The 26,164-nt window shown below is 39.7% G+C and overlaps 2 protein-coding genes across 3 annotated transcripts in view; both read right to left on the bottom strand.

Annotated features, from left to right (window-relative positions):
- Positions 1-462: 462 nt before the first annotated feature.
- On the bottom strand, positions 463-7,979 carry LOC108430004 (ly6/PLAUR domain-containing protein 6). 2 transcript variants are annotated; one of them, XM_037536576.1, is made up of 6 exons: positions 7,791-7,810; positions 5,636-5,706; positions 5,088-5,264; positions 4,288-4,386; positions 2,898-3,022; positions 463-1,795 (listed from the first exon to the last, which is right to left on the bottom strand). In XM_037536576.1, the coding sequence occupies exons 3-6, from the start codon at positions 5,197-5,199 to the stop codon at positions 1,625-1,627; spliced, it is 507 nt and encodes a 168-aa protein (XP_037392473.1). In that variant the 5' UTR covers positions 5,200-5,264; positions 5,636-5,706; positions 7,791-7,810; the 3' UTR covers positions 463-1,624. The 2 variants fall into 2 exon arrangements, with proteins under 2 accessions (XP_037392473.1, XP_017557615.1); XM_017702126.2 differs by lacking the exons at positions 5,636-5,706; positions 7,791-7,810 and adding an exon at positions 7,950-7,979.
- A 12,146-nt stretch (positions 7,980-20,125) lies between these two features.
- Positions 20,126-26,164, bottom strand: part of LOC108430020 (kinesin heavy chain-like) — a 25,950-nt gene continuing 19,911 nt past the window's right edge. The window contains exons 21-25 of the mRNA XM_017702157.2: positions 25,918-25,978; positions 25,662-25,733; positions 23,506-23,610; positions 23,202-23,418; positions 20,126-22,182 (exon numbers count right to left, since the gene is read on the bottom strand). Coding sequence (XP_017557646.2) covers positions 22,094-22,182; positions 23,202-23,418; positions 23,506-23,610; positions 25,662-25,733; positions 25,918-25,978 — 544 coding nt within the window. The 3' untranslated portion in view covers positions 20,126-22,093. The remainder of the gene's footprint in view (positions 22,183-23,201; positions 23,419-23,505; positions 23,611-25,661; positions 25,734-25,917; positions 25,979-26,164) is intronic.

Raw genomic sequence — 26,164 nt, 5'->3', positions numbered from 1 at the left:
AAATAGCATCAAAAATGTTACACAAAGCAAGTTTAAGGGAATAGATCAATGTTTCTCTTCCCAATACATTTCCCCTCCCAGGAGACTTCCATGGACAAAAACAGCAAAACTGCTTTGAGTAATATGGTAAGAATGGAGCAATGCGGTTGCTAAGGCCTGATTAACCCTTGTGTGATGGTGTTGTCTGTGATTTTCAGTGTTTACCAAAAGAAAAACTGATGTGATTTATTATTAATTTCAACGTCAGATTCCTTGTCCTTTGTTCATTTTCAATGAAGAACATAAAACACATTTTCAGTGACTTCATTCTGTTCACCTTCCACACATTTATATTACATGTGGTGTTGGGTGAACCCGCAGGGAGTAAAAGTGTGGAGGTGCTGTGTCCCTTCACTCTGTTCTCCTCCTCCATGGCCTACTGTTAGTGTGTGTGTGTGTGTGTGTGTGTGTGTGTGTGTGTGTGTGCGCGTCTGTGCGTGTGTGTGAGGGTGGACAACATGCTGACTGGCTACAGCTGCTAAAAGAGAAACGCACGCTGGCCACTTGTGATATTTTAACCATCTGGTACTTTTACATAAATTGCTATGGTTGTAATAATAAAAAAACAATAATGCGGTGGGACCACCAGACCACTGAGTTACAAACACATCAACACCGCACAAGGATTAAGAACAGAAGGCATATAATCTCATAATGCATCTGGAACTATTTTACGGCTCCAGCCACATTTGAATCTTGTGGGTAGTGATGCGCTTCTGTACGTCACTTCTGTACGTAACTAAGGTCACATCCAGAATATTACACCCTTAAAAAAGCAGTTCTTTAGTAAATGACTCTTTTCGTAGTTAAATTGTTGTTCTCCATGACAAAAAAACTGTTAGATATGGTTCTTTTAAAATTGTTCTATACAGCAAGTCATGGAATATTTTTAGTACTATATAACACCATTTTAGCTACAGATGTAGTTACAAATAACAAAATAATGTGAATACATTAAAATATTCATACATAATTCACAAAGTAACCCAAGGATGTGATGCTGAACTGATCTCCTGTTTAGAGTTGTACAAAACTAAGCACAAAGCTACATGCTGTTATTTGCTATGGAAGCCTGTAGTCGTATGCCAAAGTATGAACACCTGATCAAATGATGTTTTGTTGATTTTTTAAGTGAAAATATGTTCCACATCCTCTACAGAGAACAAAACAAAATCTGACATTTTCTGCTAATTTTAGGACATTTAGACAGTTTAACATTCTAGCGGGAAAAACATACAATAGACAAAGTACCAACTTTTACACAGGTAACGTTCTATATTTTATTTCTCTATTATGTTAAATTCAGCAAATAAACAGTAACTGTGCATTTAACTGTGTCCTCTATAGAGGATGTGTAACTTAGCTTAGCCCATAGAAAATCAACAAAACATGTCATTTGACCAGGGTCCCCAAACTTTTGCTCAAAACTGTACGGGATGTGCAATTTTTTGTGGATTTTAGATTAGACTAAAAGTTTTTTAAAAAGAATGACATTGAAGTATTTTACTTAATGTATATTATCTACTGTAACACTGTCCCCATATAAACCACTAAATATAAATAAATAAAACATCAATCCAGGCTGTTAAGGAAGGTTAAGCGTGAAGATGATGATGAAGATGCTGAAAGACGTGGCACAACTAGGATGCACTCTGCTCTCTTGGTTTAACAGGGATTTTGTAGAAAATACAGCCATCGTAAGGTTCCACGGTACCGGCAGGTTACAGATGTTCCCTTCACAGCAGGAAATGCACACCTGCAGAATTTACACATCTGTAAACTGGAGTCAGCACATATACATACACACAGTACCACAGTGACACGAATCATTACGGTTACCACACGCATTTCATTTCACATGCACATCAAGGCCCAATCCCCTTTCTTATTTGAACCCCTACCCCTTTCCGAGTGTCATCTTGCCCCTTGGAACTGGGTTACAAGGAGTAGTGGTTGAAATCTTCCCAATGGAATGGGACCCTCAAATAAAAAAAGAGCATTAACAGGCTATTAGCACTGCTCTGTAAGCGACCCTGCCTATAGAGCCTAGCAGAGAAGAGTAACTGCTGGGCTTTACATTTAGGGAAACATATGCCTTCAAAGAGGTTGGACGTGTAACCAAGCCTAATTCTTTAGTGATGTGAAGCTATTCGCCAGCTTCTGGTTTAAATTTTCCTGTTCCACCTTAAATATTGCAGCAGTTACATTCTGGCACCTCAGGCACCAGAACTGCTGGATTATTTAAGATGGAACTGGGAGTTTAGCTAGCTACTAAAACATCAGCACACTTTTTCTATGCTTGTTATAAAGAAAAGGACCATAATACACTGAAATGACATTAAACCAAGATAATTCAACGGTTATTATAATTTTTAAAAGAGAAAATTCTCACATTTGAGGGTTTCTTTGGTCACTTGTGCAACCATCTTGCCAATTTTTCTTTCTCTCTCATAACACTCCTTTGGAGTAAACCTCTGAAAATCCTCCGTTTGGAGGGTCATGTAGCCCTAACGCTTCGCCCCACCCCTCTATTGCAACAAAAGTCGGGACACCCTAACCCTAGGTGTGAATGTGCTAAAAGGAGGGGTAGGGCTAAGTGCTAGGAGTTTATATCACTACCACATCGTTATCTTACAGCAGATATTACCTACAGGATATTATTGCTCCATAGGATCACATACACAAAGACTTCACATATGTAACCATATCATGACATTAATGCAGGAAGGCTATGTTAACATATAGCATGTTGTCACTGCATGCAAACTTGGGTAGAAACAGAAATCATGTGACAATGTTATGTAATAAGGCAGTGTTCAGTCATTTCACTGGCACTGTAAGAGCAGGTAAACTGGTACCATGTAGCCTCCTTGCTCCACACAGCCAGTGGACGCACACTCATCCCGAGCGGCGCAGCGCTTCGTCACGGACATACTCTCCCCTCCGCTGTTCATCTGGTGACGTGTGTAGCAGAATCTGGTGTCTTTGCAGGATCAAAAACATCACACTGTCAGCCTCTAAAGCAGCAGGAGGCCAGTGAGAGAAGCAGAAACAGGTTACGGAGAAAAAAAGTGCTGCTGTGTGATTCTGTCTGTGTTTCTTCAAATAACTGACTCTGTGCCTTTGGGGGACGACGTGGTTGTAGGGCAGATTTACAGATGGATTTGTTGTCAGGCGGCAGGAATCGGGTGTAAAACATTCAAGCCTTGAAAATATTAGACTGTCGTAGACCAGAGGTTCTGAACTTTTTCCACCTCAAGGTCCACCTATTTATCACTGGAACACATGAGGCCCACCAAAAAATAAAAATAAATAAATAAATAAATAAATAAATAAATAAATAAATAAAAATAATATGTTATTATTAAATATACACCGATCAGGCATAACATTATGACCACCTCTGTTTCTACGCTCCCTGTCCATTTTATCAGCTCCACTTACTGTATAGCTGCACTTTGTAGTTCTACAGTTACAGACTGTAGTCCATCTGTTTCTCTGATACTTTGTTAGACCCCTTTTACTCTGTTCTTCAGTGGTCAGGACCCCCATGGACCCTCACAGAGCAGGTACTATTTGGGTGGATGGATCATTCTCAGCACTGCAGTGACACTGACGTGGTGGTGGTGTGTTAGTGTGTGTTGTGCTGGTACAAGTGGATCAGATACAGCAGAGCTGTTGCTGTCATACATTCGCAGCAATATGCAGCGCATAACCGTGAATATAAACTATGAGCAGATTATGTACGCTAGCTTACGCAGGCTTGTTTCACACCAGACAACAATGCAACCCTTTTTTTTATCAGTCACTTGGATGAGTGGAACTCAGAGGAGGCAATAAACAGATGAAGCAGCTTATTTATTTTAAATTTCTTTTTTATTATTACATCAATCATTATTATTCATTGATTTTTTTATGAGATAAAGTGCCTTCACCAGCCCACTAAAGACCACTCGCTCCTCCTAAGTAAAAGCCACAGCAGACTTGTGGTCCACAGCCCCGTGTTTGAGAAGCCGTGTCTTAGAGAACGACCACAGAGTAAAAGTGTATTTCAAAGCAGGGTTGTCAAACTCAACCACTAACAGGGCCATATTAAAAAATCGCAAGGAATCTGTGACCAAAGAATTGTAGAACTACGAAGTGCACCTCTATGGTAAGTGGAGCTGATCAATTGGACAGAGCGTAGAAAAAAAGGAGGTGTACTTACTGAAGTGGACAGTCAGTGTAGATGTTTGCATATGTGAATACCTTTAGGGCAGTATTGGTCAGGAGCCCAGCGGTTGCAGGAATAGTTATCCTCAGCATCCTCACAGGTGAAGCACTTAAAACCTCCAGGGTACGGGGTAGCTAGCAATACACAAGCCTCATATAAGAGTCCAGTCTATCCTCTCTTCACAGCTGAATATCATAAGCCAGTCACTGACCAATAACCATGTCAGCATCACTAATGTGTTAGTATTGTCCACCAACCCTGACCAGTGATGAAAAAAGTAAAGTGGCTAAACAACAATATATGCCAAGAGTATAGTTGAAGTTGGAGACCACCCTTCACTTCCTTTCAAATCAAAACGGTAAAAAAAACTTAAGCAGTAAAAAAGTTAAAGTGTGGGTTGAACACAAAATTACACACACAAAAAATATAATAACATATTCTTTCAGTATGTGGTCTTTTTCCCATTATCCAAGTAATCCCAAACCCTTTCAGTGAGGTCTGGACAATGGGCTGGTCAGTCTATTGTTCTGAGAAAAGCATTTTTGTTTAATTTGCCAGTTTTCTACTCTTTGGTCATCTTCCTTTTCTCTTAAAAGCTTCTTGACAGTGAAGTGCTGAGTTGTCTTCTCACAGTGGAAGGATGACCAGAAACACCTGTGGATGTTTTCAGATCTAAAGCAAGACTGGAGTTTGATTTGCCAGCACTGTTTCTTTTGGACTTATAAAGAAGGTGTACTTCTCAGTGTCTGTTTACAGACAGCTGCGGTCATCATGTTTGTGTTTTAGTTCATAGGATGAACTGAAAGAGCTGATTTTTGGCTGCTGGTGCTGCTACCTGATGGATGGAGGTTAATGATGTCCTTTAGAGTGAAGTCCCGGGACAGAACCACCCTCAGCCAAATAAGCGTCACTAGAAGAAGCCAACTGAGGCTGAGCCAGACCACCATGACTAGAGGATTTCACAATTACCCAGTATTTCGTATGGCATCCCGCATCATGCCCCACCCATCACCTGGAGACAGAAATAGATGAAGTACAAGATTTAGACACACAAAAGCTCACTGAGGGGTACAGTACAGGCAGAAATGCAAGACTATGGTGTGTGTGTGTGTGTGTGTGTGTGTGTGTGTGTGTGTGTGTGTGTGTGTGTGTGTGTGTGCTGCACTATGGAATATGAATGGAATTCTCTATTAAAATGTGATCCCCAAATCAGTTATATTGTCAGTTATTACTAACAATTATGGTAACTATTACTACTAATGCAATCCTAAACTATTTTAATATGGTGTTATAATTAATTAAATAGTTAAAATGAATATAAATATGTTAAATAAAGTTAAAAATAGAAATAAAATGAATATGAATATGAATTCAAACACTTACTAATATAATACAGAAGTGGTGGTAATGCTGAATAGAACAGAAAGAAACTCATTGATCTGAAGAGATTGTCACTGTATGAATTATAGAAAGGGAGAAAACAGATTAGAGAGAGAGAGACAGAGAGAGTGAGAGAGAGAGAGAGTGAGAGAGAGACAGAGAGAGTGAGAGAGAGAGAGAGTGAGAGAGACAGAGAGAGAGAGAGTGAGAGAGAGAGAGAGAGAGAGAGAAACTTCACACTGTGAGTGAAGGGAAAATCATTAGTGTGTGCCCTTTCATAATGAGTTCATAACAAGCCCATCTGTCACTACACACACACACACACACACACACACACACACACACATGTAACTCACTCACCACTCACTAATGGAAACTTTTGCGGTCCATGAGTGAAAATCACACACACCCTCTTTTAGCATTCCATGCTTTCTCTCTCTCTCTCTCTCTCTCTCTCTCTCTCTCTCTCTCTCTCTCTCTCTCACTGACACACACACAGAATACACTTCCATCATTCGGTCAGGCAGTTATCTGAAGTGGCTATGTAAGTGCAGACCGGACATTTAAGGATAAGAGGAGCTGAGAGAGATGGATGCGAGTCCACTGTTTCTGGTCAGTGCTTTACTTTAGCAGCAGTGCTACTGGCTACATTCTAAGGATGAGCATTTCAGTCAAATTTAATATTCAACTTTTTATGGTATTATTTAAACAATAGTAATATATGTCCCCACCCACCTCTACCACAGTAGGACACAGGTATAAGTACCTGTCAGCAATAGTTGCTCTACAGTACAGTACAATACAGAAACTTTCATGGATAAATAAAACTTCACATTTGGGGAGAATGAGGTTGGTTGGCACAGGGGACGATTGGGAGAGGGTTCATTTCTGGGTAAGCAAGGGAAGCAAAAATGTAGTATAAAAATGAGTAATGCTAGCTAGCTTATATAAAATAAATATAGAGCTGTGCCGTCACATGGGAGGGAAGGGTTAGTTGGCACATGTTTCAGCCTGCCCAGGTGTACATCTAATATGAAAAACAGTCATTATTCATAAGCATACTGAACAGAATGCAGCAGAGTACTATATTTTATATTATATATAAATAATTTAAAAAATTATATATATATATATAAACATATATTTATCCAGTTTACATTTGTTACATGTGGACACACATGCCAATGGCCATACAAGCCATTTTCAAATATGGGACATATATTTGTCATACATCAACATATGCAAACATATATGTGTAATATATACATATGGCTCATTCTCATACAAATGGTTCATTCTCAGTGATGGACGAAGTATAAAAACCATGTACTTGAGTTAAAGTAGAGATACCCAAGGTAAAGTATTACTCCAGTAAAAGTAGAAGTTCCTCCATTTAGACCTCCACTTGAGTAAAAGTACAAAAGTATTTGCCTTCAAATGCACTTAAGTATCGAAAGTAAAAGTACTAGAAGAGTAATTATGAGTGGCTCTGAAATCACTTTTTACACACAAGCAAAGTTTCAGTTTAAGATTTATTTACAACTTAGTTCCAAGTTGTAGTTTAATAAAAACTGGCTTTAAACTCAGGATCACAGATGAGCTCCTTTACTATGTTGATCTGTAGGCGTCTGTTCATAAACATAAACCAGCCCAAACTAATTTACTATAAAATGAAATGGTGTTTGTAGAAATTCAGAAAAAAGCCGCGTCAGTCTCGACTGCATATGCATCTTGTTTGTTGTTATGTACCTAAACTCTAGTAATATGCACACTGTAATGCAATAAAATCAATCAAAAATGACATAAATGAAATTAGTGCTCCCTCACACTTCTTAAAATTTGAATTAAAATTCAAAGGCAAACATATAGTAACAATAGAGATATCTATGTATGTATGAACTGTATATTATGTGAATACATATTCGCTCACCTATCAGACACACGTGTTTGGTCTATATATGATGCATAATGCCCAGTAATTTATACCTAATATATATATATATTATAATAATATTATGCTATGCCTGTATGTAGCCATATGTCAGATTTCCAGATGAGTTAATAGTCCTCACCCTTTTGCCACATTGCAATGGTCCAATATCGAGATAATTCAATAATAAGCGATATATCGTGCATCCACGTTACCACCGTTACATACTTGCTATGTTATTCTCTCCTCAGTCTCAGACCAGAAACCGCAGAAACCTGCGGAGCGAATAATGTACACAGACGCGTTTTTAACAGGTGTATTTTAGCCGTATTTTGCTTAAACAGTTCACTGTTTTACCCAAAAAGATGAAACGTCAGTCAGACTCACCGCCTGCGCTCAGTCCTCACAGCGGCTCCTCACAGGGAGAAGAACTGAAGCAGCGTTTCGGTTTTCGCGAGCGCGGTGCTGAAGAGGGCGTGGTTTGCTGACGCGATCATTGGGTGGGCGTGGTCGAGGTGCAGGGTGTGGGCAGCATGTGCTTTCCAAGCCAGCAGGTTCCGTTGCACTAAAAACTAGAGCACCTGCTCTAATAAGACCCGATTCAGCCTCATGAATGGGTCAGGAAAGTCCAGTCAGGTTTGTTAGAGCAGTAAAACACTAAATATACCATACATGGAGATGCAAAGTCCAACTGCAGAGCTAAGCATCATATAGCTTTCTGATAAGCTACATTATGGCCCCAATCCCAATTTACCCCTAACCCTTGTTTTCGAGTGTCACCCTAACCCCCTGGCACTGAGTTATAAGGAGCAGTGGTTGAAATCTTGCCCTACGAACAGACATAAAATATTTTAAAAAGCATTACTTCATTAACAGCTACTAGCGCTGCTCTGTAGGTGACCCGGCCTGCCTTCAGTGACAGCAGGGAAGGGAAAAGTTCAGGGGCTTTAGTTGCATTTAGGGTATCATACGCTTTCAAAGATGGGGGTACTATCACTACCACCCTGGAGCTATTCACCAGCTTCTTGTTCAGATTTTCCCATTCCACCTTAAATGGTGCAGAAGTTACATTCTGGTGCCTAATTAAAACTGCTGCACCATTTAAGGTGTAACAGGAAATTTAGCTCGCTAGCTACTGAGATATCAGAAAAGTACTAGCACTCTAAAAGATCGGGATGCCCTACCTTCATGTGTGAACGGAAAACAAAAGGGTAGGGCTAAGTGGTAGGGGCAAGAGGTGAAATGGGATTTGGCTTTTATGCCTAAAAGTTTGTGGATTCTTGCTCATCACTGTTTCCACTGAAAACAAGGATATTAACGGGGAATTTGTGCCCTCGTAACAGTTCACAGAACCTCTTACATTGAGTTAATATTGGCAACAATAAGCTATATTTAGCTATATTTAGTAGGGGTGGCCCGCGACCCTGAGGAAGAAGCGGCTTAGAAAATGTGTGTGTGTGTGTGTGTGTGTGTGTATGTAGTAGGGGTGTCACTACGCTTTTCAATGCATGTCGTGGATATTTTTATTCTATTTTTTTAATATGTGGCATTACAGCTTCTAATTTGTCTGCTTCAACTTAGTAAACTTCAGAAAATATGACTAGTAAGATTAGACCGGACAGTCTGTGGCGTCACATAACAAAAACACAACTGGATGAGCGAGAAATCCGACCGGCTTGATTAAAGCTAGGTTAGATCAGGAGTCTCAACCCAAATGTTAAGAAGAGACATTTTGTCCTTTCAACAAACATCTGACCACCTTGGGAGCCACAACATTTAATGTCCAGTATGTCTGTGTGTGCTAATGTCCAAGTATAGACTAAAAATTCTGAACGAAAACGCAGATTTACTTTGCTCTGCTTTAAGCTTTAGCTCAGCTCCAGCCACTTTCCATCAGAAAACATTTCCTCAGAAGTAGAGCAGCTTATTGTAAAATGTCTCTCATCGTTCAGCTGTTTCACGAGGCTGAAGTCGCTTCTTATTCTCCAGCTCCTTGTTCAAATTTTTCCGTTCCACCTTAAATTCTGACTGAGGCACCGAATGTAAATGTGGCACCATTTAAGGTGGAATGGGCAAAAAAAAGAAGCGACTTCATCTTCGCAACTTTTTAGTGTCTGACAATCTCTCATTGCAGATTTAACTTCACTTACCATCCAAATCATTGAATTCAGGTGTTCCATTCACTTCCATGGCCACAGGTGTTTAAAACCAAGCACCTAGGCCTGCAGACTGCTTCTACAGACATTAGTGAAAGGATGGGTCGCTCTCAGGAGCTCAGTGAATTCTAGCGTGGTACCATGATAGTATGTCACATGTGCATCCAGTGGTGAAATTTCCTCACTCTTAAATATTCCACAGTCAACTGTCAGTGGTATTACAACAAAGTGGAAGTGACTGGGAATGGCAGCATCTCAGCCACAAAGTGGTCGGCCACATAAAATGACAGCGGATGCTGAGGCCCATAGTGCGCAGAGGTCACCAACTTTCTGCAGAGTCAATCACTACAGACTTCACTCCAAACTTCATGTGGCTTTCAGATCAGCTCAAGAACAGCGTAGAGAGCTTCATGGAATGAGTTTCCATGGCAGAGCAGCTGCATCCAAGCCTTACATCACCAAACACTATGCAAAGCATCGAATGCAGTGGTGTAAAGCGCCGCCACTGGACTCTAGAGCAGTGGAGACGTGTTCTCTGGAGTGACCAATCACGTCTCTGATCGGTGTATAACACCAATTTAGTATTGATGCAGTGATGTCAGAGACTTCATCACATTTTATTAGGATATCTGCAGCTACAGTAAAAGTTTAAGTGAAGTTTGGAAACATCACACAAGAATGACATCATGCTCTGAGGGTCCTGTATACATCAGTTTTAGCCTTAGGATGGCCACAAATCAAACTTCCTTGCTGAATCAAAACTACAGAAGTTTCCTGGGGGCTGATGGGCCACACATCAACTCTGCACCTGAACATTTCCTCTCTTTCTCAGCTAAATTCCACTGTATTCCATCACAGCAGAGTTATAGCTTGGGAATTGAGGGCATGTCCTGTGTAAAACACAGTTGCTGTGTTTCTTCAAAAAGCATATAAATCTGTCCTGGAGTCTTCTGCACCTCATCTATGTCTGTGAAGGAAAGGAAGTTTGTGTACCTCTGATTAGTGGTATGCAGCAGATAAGAGGAAATCCAGAGCAGAAGGGGGTGATTATTACATCCTTTGAAGTGACAAATGCTGTACATTTAGTCCTGTACTTAAACCTAAGGCTTCAAGTGAAGTGTGAAAGCACCTGAACCCTCTTTTTTATTTTGAGCTTAATGACTAGAGAATGCAGAATTTCTACTTTTTTACTCCGGATTCTTCTTTGCTGGCTGTATTTTTAAGACACTAAATCAGTCTCGGCCATCGGCCCCACAGGGCCTGATCTCTCAATGGGGCTATTGAACGAACACTTGTCTTTTTTTTCAGTCATCGTGCCCTGAACAGTTTGTGGATCAAAGCGAGAACCAGATTAAAACTTAACTTTCAAAGAGAGCCCTGCTTTCATCTCTACCAACATACACACACAATCCTTTCCTAGAGTCCTTTTGACCTTTGGATTAGACTTGAATTCCTGAAAAAAAAAGAGGCAAGATGGATTTCAGGATTTAATCCAATTTGAAAAAACAGAACCCACTGGTGAAGCAAATGCAGCTACAAGCTGAAATCAGTCCTGAGGTGTGTGTTTTATTCACGCCCTCACGCTAAAGGTGTACCATGCTGTGCTGTACAGTTACAAACATGTGATCATGCATTTGTTGTCATTTCCTCTGAATGAACTTGGTTACCCTACCTGCCGAATCCTAAGCACACGAAGCTGGGGGATGGAGCCTGAAACAGCACAGACAATCGCTTGGTCAAACACAGCCATTACAGAATTGTCACACCGTCTGAGACTTTTCACATAAGACTAAATCACTGCTGTCGGAAAAAATCTTGTATCATTTTTCCTTTTTTGACATACTTTGAAACTACCTGTTTTCCCACATATGGTGGGTAAATTTCCTGGTTAATGGACCAACATTAATGACCCAAAATTACTTAGAAAAAAGTCTAGTTCCACTGACTTACAGTAAAAGTAAAGTATGTTTTTTGCTTCTCCTGTAAAGTGACCATTTTGGAAATATGAGGTTTTGTTCCAACAACAGCAAAATGCTAAAGGCTAAATCAGAGCTTGAAGCTCCTCCATTGTCTCTACTGTTGTCTGTATTAACTCTTAACTCTTAAAAAAGATGGTTCTTTAAGGGTTCTTTAGTAAAGGGATCAGTACTATCTAGAACAAAAACAGCTTAAAAAAAAGGAATCTTAAAAAAATCTTTAGGAAAATCTTTTTTGGTGCTATGTAGAAGCGCTGTGAAAAGGGTTCTATATAGAACCATACACAACACATTCTCCGTCAGTCTGAAGAACCATTTCACCATGAAAAGAACCGCTGGGGCAGTCATGGGCTGGAGGTTAGGAAACCCACCCTATGACCGGAAGTGTCGCTGGTTTGATCCCCTGTTTCTGAAGTGCCCTTGAGCAAGGGAACTAACCACCGGGCACTGCGGAAAGGGCTGCCCACTGCTCCAGGCAATTGTGCTCACTGCCCCCTAGTGCGTGTGTTCACTAGTGTGCATGAATGTGGTGTTTCACTGCACGGATGGGTTAAAATGCGGAGGTGAAATTTCCCTGTTGTGGGACTAATAAGGGTCTCTTAATGCAAACGGTTTTATATAGAAATCATACAAATTTTAAGAAGTTGCTTCCTCAAGGGTTCTTTCATAAAGTAAATGGTTCTATATAGAAGCAGGAACACACAAAGAACTCTTTGCATGATTAATGGGTTCTTCACATCATGCAAGAGGTCTTCAGATTGACAGAGACTGTTCTGTAAATGGTTCTGCTATTGTTACGATGTCAAGCTTGTAATAATAAAAAGAACCCATTTGGTGCTATGTCCTTTAAAAAGGTTCTATATACACAACCAGATTCAACACATTCTCCATCAATCTGAAGATCACTTTCATGATGCAAAGATGGTCCTGTCCCAACTTTTTTTGAGATGCGTTGTTGTCATCAAGTTCTAGATGAGCTATTTTTCATGAAATGGTAAAATGTCTCACTTTCAACATCTGATGTGTGTTCTATGTTCTACTGTGAATAAAATATGGGTCTATGAGATTAGTAAATCATTGCATTCTGTTTTTATTTACATTTTACACAGTGGTCCAACAGTTTTGGGATTGCACCTTCAACAGCGTTGATGTTTAATAGACATTTTACGGCATTTGGCAGACGCTCTTATCCAGAGCGACTTACAATTTGATCATTTTACAAAGGTAGGCGGTGTTAGGAGTCTTGCCCAAGGACTTTTATTGGTATAGTGTAGGGGGCTTGTCCAAGCAGGAAATTGAACCCCAGTCTACAGAGTAGAAGGCAGAGGTGTTACCCACTACACTAACCAACCACCAGTGGACATTATTTCAGTGTGCAGGAGTGTTAGCTTACTTGTAGCATGTATACAGCATTATTTCTATTTTGATCATTAAATGACCTGTTAATTCAGAGGATCCAGTCATTGTTAAGGAAGAAATGCACAAACGACGAAACTAATTGTTTACTACAGAGCGCAACAGTCGCAGTTTTTTTCCAAAAAACATTTTTCCATAGAGAAAACCAGCTTAGACCTGCATTTCCTTATATGGCCATGAGGGTGGCTGCAGAATGACACAGATTTCTCCTTGTTTATCCTTCCTACCTCCTTCATCACTGTTCTTGTTGTTTGCATTTTCTGTTAAAACATGAACCGTGAGACATAACACATCCACCACACAACCTCCAAAGGATCCCCACCCACTCTCACAGTTCTGTTATGTGGTGGGAAATGGACACAGGTACTTGACCAGGGTATAGATAGCTCTGGGTTTGGATTAGTACCAGTAGAACGTGAATCAGTACTCAGATGATATTTAGACAATGACGAGAATTAAGGCAAATCCTTTTTCAGTGGTGGACAGTAACTAAGTAAATGTAATTTGTTGCTGTACTTAAGTAGTTTTTTTGTGTATCTGTACTTTACTTAAGTATTTTCATTTTTGGTCATACCAGCCCAGTGCAGCACACGGTTCAACATGAACGCAGCAGCGTGAAAATACATAAATGATGGAAGAAACTCTTGAATTCTGACTCTTACCAAACTTTAAATAGTGTAAATAGACCAGAGTATGGAAACATGTACGCATATGCAGTCGGGACTGACGCTTTTTTTCTGAATTTATACAAACGGTTTCATTTTATTGTAAATTTGTTTTGGCTAGTTTATGTTTATGAACAGAGGCCTACAGATGCAATACAGTAAAGGAAACTCATTTGTGATCCTGAGTTTAAACCAGCGGGCAGCATGGTGGCGTGGTGGGTAGCGCTGTTGCCTCACAGCGAGGAGCCTAGGTTCGATTTCCCCAGCCGGGTGAACGGCGTCCTCTCTGTGTGGAGTTTACATGTTCTCCCTGTATCTGTGTGGGTTTCCTCCGGTTTCCTCCCACAGTCCAAAGACATGCAGTCAGGCCAATTGGACATGCTAAATTGCCCCTGGGTGTGAGTGACTGTCTGTCTGCCCTGCGATGGACTGGTGACCTGTCCAGGGTGTATCCTGCCTTCTGCCTCATGACTGCTGGGATAGGCTCCAGCACCCCCCGTGACCCTGACGGAGAAGTGGCTTGGAAAATGGATGGATGGAGTTTAAAGCAAGTTTTCATTAAACTTGTTTAAATTTAGAGCAAGAGTCTTGTTACAAAATTGAAAATAGGACATTAGAGCCATAATTAACCTTTGAGTACTTTTACTTTCGATACTTAAGTACATTTGAAGACAAATACTTTTGTACTATTACTCAAGTGGAGGTCTAAAGGGAGGAACCTCTACTTTTACTGGAGTAATATTTTATCTTGGCTATCTCGACTTTAACTCAAGTACATGGTTTGTGTACTTTGTCCACCACTGTCCTTGTTAAACCCAGTGTGGCAGCCATACCATATGTTAAAATGTGGCAGCCATACCATATGTTACCATAAGTTATGGAGATACAAGGTTTTGCTATAACAGTGATTATTTCACCAGTGTGTCTGTGCACACTGAATAGTATATGCTTGATATTTTTGTCACATCACATAATTATAATCACGTAATTATAATATTGACAGAGAGGATTACAGACTGTTGGCTAATTCAGTTGTTGAAGCATATTTTTCAGATCGTATAGCATTTGGAGAGAGCTTTGATAAGTCAGGGCTGAGGAATGTGTGCACGCAGTGTCTGGTTACTGCAGGGCTTTAGGGAGTATCAGAGCAGGCTTAAGAACTCTGAGTGTGGGGCCTTCCAGATCCCAGATCTAGCTGCTCTTTCTGTCTGTGATATGCTAGTTTTAAGTCCTAGGTGATACAATATTACTTGGATCTGTAGACCAACTGCTGTAGAATTAGCCCTCCTTTGTAATGGACAGTCACAGCCTTGTTAGCGGTCAAGGCAGAGATGCAAACATACATATGTGTTGGGGAAATGGCCCCCTATTGGACAAGCTGATCCTAACCAGGATAGACTTTTTAACCATATTTGCTATTCAAATTGGTCATTTTTCAAACAAATAGTATTTGAAAAATCACATTGAAAATGTTTTTAATGTTCTATGTTGTTATTACTAAAAACTGTAGTAGTCAGCGGCCTGCCCTTAGACCAGTGGTCACCAACCCTAGTCCTGGAGATGTAAGGGAGCATGGGGCACAAATTGACACAGACTTCATACATTGTTAAAGAAGGTCGAGCAGCCTGTGCTTCTGGCCACATTACCACATTTCCTAGCCGTGGTCTCCTACTGAATTCAGAGCGATTTGTCAGAGTTTTATAGAGATCTGGGTCAAAGACTGTTTTCAAAGGAACGTAAGCAATTTTTTTCAACACAAGTTTTTTCGAATACTGAGCCGTTTGTGTAAATCACAAAATCCAACCTTATATTACTGTAACCACCATCTTGCTGCCTAAAACACAGCACCATTTGAAGCATGTGATGCTAGCTGGGCTCCATACTGCGGGGTTAGTTGTTGAATGGGGTTACAACTAAACCAGCTTTAGTAAATAAAGACAAATACAGTAAATTTTGTCTTTTTGCTCAATATGTTTGCACAGATTTTAAGATGAAAAAGAGAAACCATTGTGTGGTTGGTATAGTGTAGTGGGTAACATCTCTTCTTTCTATGCTGTAGACTGGGGTTCAATCTCTGCCTGCGTTAACTCCCTGCACTAAATACCAATAAGAGTCCTTGGGCAAGACTCCTAACACTACCTTTACCCACCTGTGTAAAATTGATAAAATTGTAAGCCGGTCTGGATAAGAGCGTCAAACAAGTGCCATAAATGGAAAACATCTGAAAGCTGGGATATCTTTTCATGTGTTAGTATTTTGGTTTTAAACAAGTACATTAATGAAATTGACTGCACAGACAGACTGCCTGTACATATTGGAGGCCCTTCTTTTATAGTTTGTAACATCTCTAACATTTCACTCCCTCCCACAACACCACTGTCACTTTATACTCTGCAGGTGCAGGAAACAGTCACGAGCTTGTCATCATGCTAATGGTGGAATGTTACAGCTCATCAGTCTAAACTGCAGACACTGTATACTTTCCCCACAAAACATAATCTGATATACTAGATCCAATGCTAAATCACAGATTAGCCTGTTTTACACTTAAACTACCCATATAAGTTACTGCATGTTATGCTATGCATGGCATATTCCGGAGTGGCTGTCTGTCTGCTGGTCTCTCAGTTAGGGGTGAGAAGGTGAATGATTGTGATCAAGAATAGAAATTTGATGAGTTTTTCATCAAATTTAAGACTTTACTGTTAATGTACCAATGTAAACAATCTACATTTTTGCTTCTCCTGTAAAGTTACCATTTTGGAGATATGAGGTTTTCTTCCGTCAACAACGATAAGTAATTTGTATATATGGGAATACTAGGTTTACTGCATTTTCCCCCTAATATAAAACCTCTTTATGTGCAGCAGACTTGTATTTTTGTTATCTAATATTACTTCCAGAACTAAAAATGAACATTGTTGTGTGGTATAGATGAAATATCAGCAGCATATCATATTGCGACTGTGTTCTAAAGCACAGAGAGCAGGTGCAAGGTGGTGCCGTGACCCGGACAAGAATGCTAATCCATGGGCTGCGGTGCATTTACACTGCCAAGCGATTAAAGCGGGAGTCACACAGACCAGTGTGTTATTGCAGTCTCCGATTAAGACAGGAGCAGACAGAGGCGGCTGCTGTTACAGGCTTTTGTAAGTGATACATTTTTTTTCCTCTCTGAGTACATCTAAGGAGCAAATCCTGGCTTATGCATTCCTCAGAGCAGGCCAGCATGTGTGGCGCTCACATACTCCCTGCCTGCTGGGGTTTCCCTCCCTCTTCATCGCACATAAAAATGTCCTGAGTGGTCTTCACGCTCAAATCTAATCATGGTAGGCATCATATTTGTATACTCAGAGTACTATGATGCATAAGAGATTTTGTATACATCATATTACTTGCATGCCACAGAAAAGCCTTAAATGATCAGAACTACAGATGGATGCAGTCTTCTCTCTATGGGGGTACAAAAGCATTTACTGCCCCCTCAGTTTGAATTTTTGCACTCTTAGTTGAGTTTTGAGGGGAAAAGCATTTAAGCAGCCTGTCTAGCTCCTAACTATGAGCAGCGCTGTAGTGCGAAAATAACTTTTTAGGTATGTAGAATGGGTCGGCTAGTGTAGTGTGAAGACTATATTTAGTCTAAGCACTTAAAGACGGTTCTTCAATGGTTCCTTAGTAAATGAGTTTTCTATAAAACTTTGATGCCTAATAGTTCTTTGCATGGTGGAACGTCTCTTCAGATTGGTGGAAAATATGATGTGCATGGACCTATATAGCACCAAAATGGGTTCCTCTATTGTTTTAAGCTTGACATGAAAACAGGACCAGTTTTTGGTTCTATATAGAAACAATTTTTAAAAGGCCCTACACAGACCCCCCATACAACACACTCTCCATCAATCTGAAAAACCATTTAAGCCTGCATACAGAACTTTACTAAGGAACCATCTTTTTTTAAAGTGTGTACATATCACCTTGTATGTCTAAAGGCTGTTTGCTGAATATGGTGTACTGTACTGCAGTTAGCATACTCTGTTAGCATAGTGGAGGTTTGCTGATGTTGGGGAAATTAATGAAACAGTTAGCAAGCAGGCTTACGATCATGGACATGTGGCAATTTTTTAAACAAATGAAATTCAAATATCCGAAAAGTAAACAATACTCCCTTGTTTATTTACGATATTCCCCAAGTGATTTTGTTCTGTAACCGTTGGTGCATTGTATTCTCACATAGGCTATATGGACAAAAGTATTGGGACATCTGCACATTACACCTACAGCAGCTTTTAGGACATCCCATTCTAAATCCATAGGCATTAAGATGGATGTGGTCCTGCCTTTGAAGCTATAACAGCTTCAACTCTTCTGGGAAGCTTTTTACAAGATTATGGAGTGTTTGTGGGAATTCTTGTCCATTCATCCAGAAGAGCATTTGTGAGGTCAGACACTGGGAGCCAGGCCTTGACGTCCAACATCAATCTCCATGCTAGTTCATCCCAAAGGTGTTAGATGGTGTTGAGGTCAGGGCTCTGTGAGGGCCAGTCAAGTTCTTCTACTTGAAACTCACCCAGTCACGCCTTTATGAGCCTTGCTTTGTGCACTGGGGCTCAGTTATGCTGGAACAGAAAAGGGCCTTCCCCAAACTATTCCCACAAAGTTGGAAGCATACAATTGTCCAGAATGTCTTGGTCTGCTGAAGCATTAAGATCTCCCTTCACTGGAACTAAAGGGCCTGAAAAACAATCCCATAGCATTATCCCTCCTCCACCAAACTTTACACTTGGCATAATGCAGTCAGACAGGTAACATCCTCCTGGCATTTGCCAAACCCAGAATCATCCATCATATTGCCAGATAGAGAAGTGTGATGAGTCACTCCACAGAACACATTTTGATCTCTTCAGAGTCCAGTTGTGGTTTGATCTCATGTGCTATTTTGATCTCAGGTTTGTGTTTAGCTTCTCAGTCATGGAAATCCATTTCATAAAGTTCTGATGCAGTTTCTTTGCTCATGTTGATATCAGAGGCAATTTGAAACATGACAAAAAAAATTCACAAACTGACTTATGGCAGAGGTGACATACTAAGACAGTGCCATGTTTAAAGTCACTAAGCTCATCAGTATGACCCTATTCTACTGCTAGTGTTTGTCTATGAAGATAGCAAGGCTACGTGCTTAAGCAGATCCACCTGTTAGCAATGAGCGTGGTTGAAAAAACGTGAACACAAAAGTATTGGGACATTCATCCCAATTATTGTCTACATATTTGTATATTGATCACATTCCATTACTGTCCACGGAAAACCAGGTATCTCCAAATAGGAACTTTACAGGAGAGAGTAAAAGCATTCTCAAACCTTACTTTCAATGCGAGTGAAATTAACATTATTTTATTCCAAGTTATGCTGGAGCATTTCTATTGATCCATTCAGCATAACACTTTTACTCGCTACAAAAGACAGCTAGAGAGTTCAAATTACGTACAGAACTAAACGCACAGCTAAAGTGGAGGGTTTTTTTTTTGGATAGTAACGGTATGCCTCTATGCTTCTATTGTAAGTGGACTTACACTCATTTACTCATTTAACCATCACTGTCCATGGTAATATACTGGACACTACCGGTGTAGCAGATTAGCAGAATATTCCAGTGTGTTTTTCAGCTTCACCTCTTTCTCCACACATACAAATCAGTCACTCAATGAGATTCCAACCTTTCAGCTGATCACAGAAATCTTTCAAGCAATGAATCACAATAGCGCTCACCTCTCTTTTCTACCAGAAATGCCCCTCTCTCTGCATCGTTTTGAAACTCTGAATAGAGTTGTCAAGTTGCAACATGGCATGTTTACACAATGTCATTTAAACTTCAGCAGAAATGCCCTGTGTGACAGCAGTGAAGCTGTGTTCTCCAGTGTTTACAGAGTCAGGGATGCTGATGGAGAGGCTCCAGGGCTTCAGAGTGAAACCTCTCTGAGAGGATCGGCCTGGGAAAGTAAATACAAAATCACACAACATGCCATCCTGAGACACACACACACACACACACACACACACACACACACACACACACACACACACACACACACACACACACAATCCTCTCCATCAGCTATGCGGACCGTCTCAATAACAGCAGTCATCACACAGGCCGAGACTGGAGGGCCTTGATTTACAGCTGAGTGGAATCAGAAAGAAAGAAAAGGAAAAGAAGAAAGACTGAAGCAGGCAATGAAAGCAAGAAAAAGCTGAGAATTGCAGACGCTCATTCAAGCAAGCACATTTTTCATTAAACATACTGTCATATGCAAAATTGGGATCACCCTCAGCATAACCCACCACAATCTGAGAAATATATGAAAATCATCTTTATTTGGTTCAGTTTCAACATTTACAATGAATATCTTAGTAAGTTACAGTAGTCTTAGTTATTATATCCCTGCTTTCTTTTAATTATACGCAGTAGTCAGTCATTCTTTAAATGCTTATCTACAAAAGTAAACATTGTCCATTTCTCATAAGTGCACTAAAGCTCATTCGTCTTTGTGGAAAAATGAAAAACTCACCCGAAAAGGAAACCTAAAGACAAACTGGAAAACTGGTGTCCTGATTTCTACCATTTCACTTCATCCTGTTACATAAAAGAGAAGTTATACTGCAGGAGAAGGCAGAAAAAGAGTAGATTCAACAGATAAAAGTAGCCTAAACAGTACCAGCTGACTGAGACTGGAGTGTCTGAAGTGCTCTAACCCACTGTTACCATTTCTACCTACGCTAATTGACTAACAACCAAAAATCGGATAAACTATTCTGGAACACCTGATCTACATCTAGAGGGGGCTGGTAAAACTGTCCCCAAAGGACACCTTCAAACCTTAACCCAACAAAATGTTTTCAAAACAATTCCCCAAAAATGTCTACAACAGTCATTCAGAGCGGTTTGATGTAAAATACTTTCCTGTAGAGAAACTTGGAGTGAATTTTTCACAGTGGTTTTGATGGGAACCAGACATTTGAAGCCTTTCAGCTCTCTCAAAGCGCCCTCACGGAAAGTTACTACATGAAACATTCACATCTACACTAATACATTGTTTTACTATAAGATTTTGTCCTATTACACAAAAGCCATTCAAAGCAAAGAAGTACATGCAGGGCACTGTAAAGCAAAATACGTCTGTATGCAAAAGTTAGAACACCACTACATTTTTTGCTGATGTGAAAAATCAGTGAATACATCCTCTACAGGGAACTTAAATATGGCATTTTCTTCATGTTAGTGCATGTATCTGTTTATTTGCTGAGTAAAGATAACAAGCATAAAACAAATGCCATAACTTTTTGCACAGGCAACATTTTATGCTTTACTTTCCCCCCCAAAATGTTACACAGCAATCTATAATAACCGTAACTGTGCGTTAAAACGTGCAGAAGTACAACGTTTGATATTTACCACTATATTCACTTCATCGGCATAACATGTAAAACTCAGAAGACACATGTAGGCTCGCTCTTTCAGATAGCAATTACAACGGCTATATTCATGTTGCAGTCATTACGGCCTCTGGTTCCCATCACCACCACTGTAAAGAAATCCGAGTCAGTACCTTTATCTGCAAAGAACCATGTCACATCAAACCACTCTTAACCACCACCACCACAACCACAACCACCACAACCATAACAATGCTGAATTTGAAAAATTCCCCTTTTACAGACCCTCTCTCTTCAGTCAGCTAGCTTTTAAGTTCCTAGAGAATAACTGTTTTGCTTAATGCTTTACTAGCACTCAAACTATTACAAGTTCACAGAATTATTTTAATCAGAACATCAGATTTGATAATACATCATCAGCCCTGACGTACAGCTGTAGTGTTCACAGACAGCCATGAGGAGGACGAAGGAAAAGGAGATTCCTAGAAAGTGACCTTAGTGTTACAAGCCTTGCAGCATATCAGATGAGAGAACATGCATCTGAACATAATATTTAATAACTTTAAACAGACATAAATTCAGACAGTGGAGTGACAGACAGACAAAAACACCCCCAAAAATCTGCAGATAAAGTGCCATAAGATACAGACCATTCTGAGTGAAGCAATCAAATCACTTATGTGGTAGTGTCCTCTAGTGGTAGAAAAGGGCTGATCATGCTCTGATGTAGTGTTTGACATCACAGAACTTGTCACAAAAGATTCTGTTGCCCTGGCGATAACCACAGCAGCAAGTAAGACTAGCGTAAAAGAGTAAAAGCTGTGGTTTGGCAGTTGTCACGGGGACGACTGCAGCGTAGTCGTTAGTAGTTGCAGCTGCAGCGTTGACTAAACATGATGATAGCTGTAGATGGTTGGTCCTCCTCTCAAAGCAACTGGACAGAATGTGTGATGGTGACCGGCACGAATGGGCTTGGCTGCAACAACAACATATAGGTAATTATGTTTGTGAGGTAGATTTAAAGAGTAATCATTAACTGTACTGTATCTGCACATGGTTGTGATTATAGGTAGAGGTTTTGCCACTTTACATTCATGTACAGGCTTTACTTGCACTTCGCACACACATGGCCCTCAGAAGTAAAGAACATCAAGTACAAACCATCTAAAGTGTTGAGAGGTGTTACTTTAAACACATTCTGGTACAGCTCACTGATGCAGCTCTTAAAAAGAAATGTAATCTGTAACCTAATCCGATCAATGAATAAATTAAAGGGGCCATATTGTGGTCCCTTTACTACTTTAGACATAAAATAGTCCCCAGTCCATATATGGAAACTAATCTGCAAAAATAGCTGTTCCGAACTCAGGATTAAAACATCTTTATACATCTCTGCCTATTTGACCTATAGTAGTTCAGCTCTGCACATTTGCAATAAAGTTATAAGGAGTGTTTCAGCCCTGACTGAGGCACAGTACAAGGCAGCCAATCAAAACAAAGATTATTTACATACATCATACTTAAAGGCACAGTAACAAAGACAACCTGTTTAATTTTAAAGATAAAGAGAGGTTGGAAAACGGTCATGTATTATCCATGTACGGTCATGTAATGGTCATATTTTTGGCCTCTGGAACACAAGAGAAATTTTGAATATTGCCCCTTTAAGTTAATGTAATTGGATTACTGTCTGTTTAATTCATCTTCAAAAAGTTCACAAAAAATGGGCGAAGTAAATAAAAATGTGACATTCTTAAACATAAAAAAAAAAAAAAAAAAATCACATTTGGTGTGCAAGAGATATTTTAAATGTAATTTTGCTAGTAATCACTATTTTGCAATCTATTGTTTTTTTCCCTGCAACTATAAAGGAATGCTTTAACTATTTTTGTAACTTAATTACATAACATGTATTCCTTTACTACGCAACTCTGCCAACTCAGGATTTGCAAATTATACACTCAAATGTGTGCCTTTACGTGCGTCTAAACTTACCGATGAGAGCAGAGTGTCCACGTCGTGCCATGTTCTTTGCTCGGACTGTGTCTTTAATGCGGTCCACCTCCTGCTGGTAGAGTTTGCGATCTTGTGCAGCGCTCTCTTTGGCCTCTCTGAGGGCCGTCTCCAGAGCCTTCACCCTCTCTGCAGTCGCACGTAGACGCTTCTCCAGCTTGGGCAGCTCACAGCGCAGATCTGCGTTATCCCGAGCCAGCTGGAGGTGTGACAGCAGTGAGTGGTGAACTTTGAGTCTGGATGTGTGCGTCTGCCTTTTTTGTGACTCTAAAATGTGCGCGATTACCTGTTTATGGACTCTAGTGAGCTGTTCTAGATTGTTCTCCAGGAAGCAGATCTTCTGTTTCTGTAGTAAACTGTTCCCACCTTCTTCACAGTCCAGCTTAAAGCTCTGTTGATAGTAAAATCATCATTGTAAATGCTCTCAACATGCCCATTACGTTCTACTACAGAGTATCAGTGCAAGAACCATACCGCCAGCTGGAATGACAAAAAGGTGAACCATTAATATTAATAACACCTAAGACCGCGGTCTGCAACAGAAATGTTAAAAAGCCATTTTGTCCTTTCAACTAAAATCAATCCACCCTGGGAACGACAATATTTTATGTCCAGTTTACCACTGAATGCATTTATTTATTTTAGTAAATGTGTCTCGGTAGACTAAATTGCAGACTTACTTTGCTCCGTTTTCTCGCATCTCCAGCAGGAAACCTTTCCGCAAAAATGATGAAATGATGAAAAAATGTTTGACTTTTTCCTGAGACTGAAGTCAGCTTCTCATTCTCAGGCTTCTTGAGCTAATTTTTCCGTTCTACCTTAAATAGAACTGCTGCACGATTGATGGTGGAATGGGAAAACTCAAACAGAAGCTGGCAAATGACTTCAGCTTTGCGACTTTGGTGTATGACAGTTTCTCACTACAGATTTAAAGTAACAGGAAAACTGGACTGATTATAAATACAAGTAAGTCTATTCGTCTCCAAAATATTGATGTTCATCTAAAATCTTTTTTGCCTTTTCTTTAGCTACTAGCTAGTCAAGACTGTTGTCTATGTTGCTGTGACTAGCAGTCTGCACAGCAACTTTATGGGTTAAAGGGTGAATTAACAGGCTACATCAACTACAGCGTTTAAGACCGTTTACTGCTAGAACTGTACTGAATGATTAGCAGAGCTTTATTGTTAATAATAATAATAATAATAATAATAATAATAATAATAATAATAATAATAATAATAATAATATTATAATTATTATCATCATCAACAACAAATCTTTTTTTGCTATGAGCCGCAACAGGGTGGTAAAGGAGCAGCCTGTGGCTCTGGAGCTGCATGTTGCTGACCCAGTCCCAGGACCAACTTTAAAAGAATACATATTTCACATTTTATTGTTTAGGTTTCTCTGGAAGCCCACCAAGAATTTGTAATGATTTCCCTGCTCCAACACACCTGAGCCAAGTCATCAGTTTATTAATAAGCCCTGTCTGAATTGAAAGAGGTGTTATAGTAATGCAATGTAAGAAAGAAACAGTCAAGTTTGGATTGAAACTCTCAGGGACGTCAGAAGAATTTCGATGACTACTTTTGGATTTGTGGATTCTTTGAAAGCCTTCATTCATCCATTTGCATCCCAACATATAGGGACGGAAACAGAACAACGTTTAACCACCTTCCCCATTCCATTAACTCTGCTATAGACCATCTGCAGGAACAACACTCCACATAACTTCAGTGTGGATGGCTGGTTAAACTAAAGTAGGATGAATAGGCGGTCATATGAATATGTTGAATGAGCTGCTTTTGCAGCTTCGTTTTTATATATGACCTGCATAAACTGAGGTGTAGTACATTTCCCCATGGTCCTGTGGTCTTACAGGAGAATTTTTCCACACTGTAAATCTGAATAATAACAATGCATAATTAAATCATTTAAATGTTACTAAAGTAATTGAGACTGGTTTAAAGATGCGTCACTATGGAAAAACTTGCTGAGTCGGCAAGCTAAAATAGCCCTAAAGCTAAAATCATTAATCGTTAACCATTTCATGTGGTATACTGTCTGATGCCCAACATATTGTTTTATAATATTTTTTGGCCCATTTTATTTGAAATATGTTGAGTGTGGAGAACTACATGCAATTTACCATCATTAACATAACCTTACCATTATTAACATAATACTCAGAAGACATATGTAGGTTCACTGGTTGTTTTAAATTGTAAATAAAATGGCAGTATCTGTTGTACATATCACCACTGAATTAACCTGTATATTTCTCAATGATTTAAAAAAGTAGAAATTAAAAAAAAAACAAAAAAAAAAAAAACAAAAAAAACACACCACACATGGACATTTTCAGTATGGCTCACATGCACAAACAACTGGGGGTGTCATATAGAAAGAAGAAGAGACTCCTAAAGGTAAATGTTATGCTACCTTTTTCACACGTGTCAACAGATCCTGCACAAACAGCTTTCGCAAATTATGTAAGGTCTGCAGCTCTCCGGCCTGAAACAACACAATTCCAGGAATTTAGTGTTTGGTCATTCTCAAATCATAAAGTTATGTTAACCAGTTAGCACTAGCAAAGCTCTCACTAGAGTTCATTCACTATAAGCAACATTATCATGTTTACATGAAATATCAAATCAAGCCAAGTGGAGCTCAGCTCAGAAACAACTCCTCCACTCACCACTGTCTCCTCAAGACCCCTCAGCTCTTGACCGGCCAGCTCCCTCTTTTCATTAAGCAAGCTGTGTACAGACAGACAGTGCCACACTGTATTACACAATAATACACTTATGACTAATGAACAGTAATGACTGTACTGTACATGCAGTTAGGATTTGATTTTCCTTGAAACAATCAGGTAAGAAGTTAGTTTAGGGTAAAAAGCTACGCACTTAAAATTCTTTCACTTATCTCTTAAATTTCTTTAG

This window comes from Pygocentrus nattereri, chromosome 30 (genome assembly GCF_015220715.1).
Source record: "Pygocentrus nattereri isolate fPygNat1 chromosome 30, fPygNat1.pri, whole genome shotgun sequence".
Lineage (NCBI taxonomy): Eukaryota > Metazoa > Chordata > Actinopteri > Characiformes > Serrasalmidae > Pygocentrus > Pygocentrus nattereri.
The sequence above is the reverse complement of the archived record's forward strand: the minus strand, read 5'-3'. Positions and strand labels throughout refer to the sequence as shown.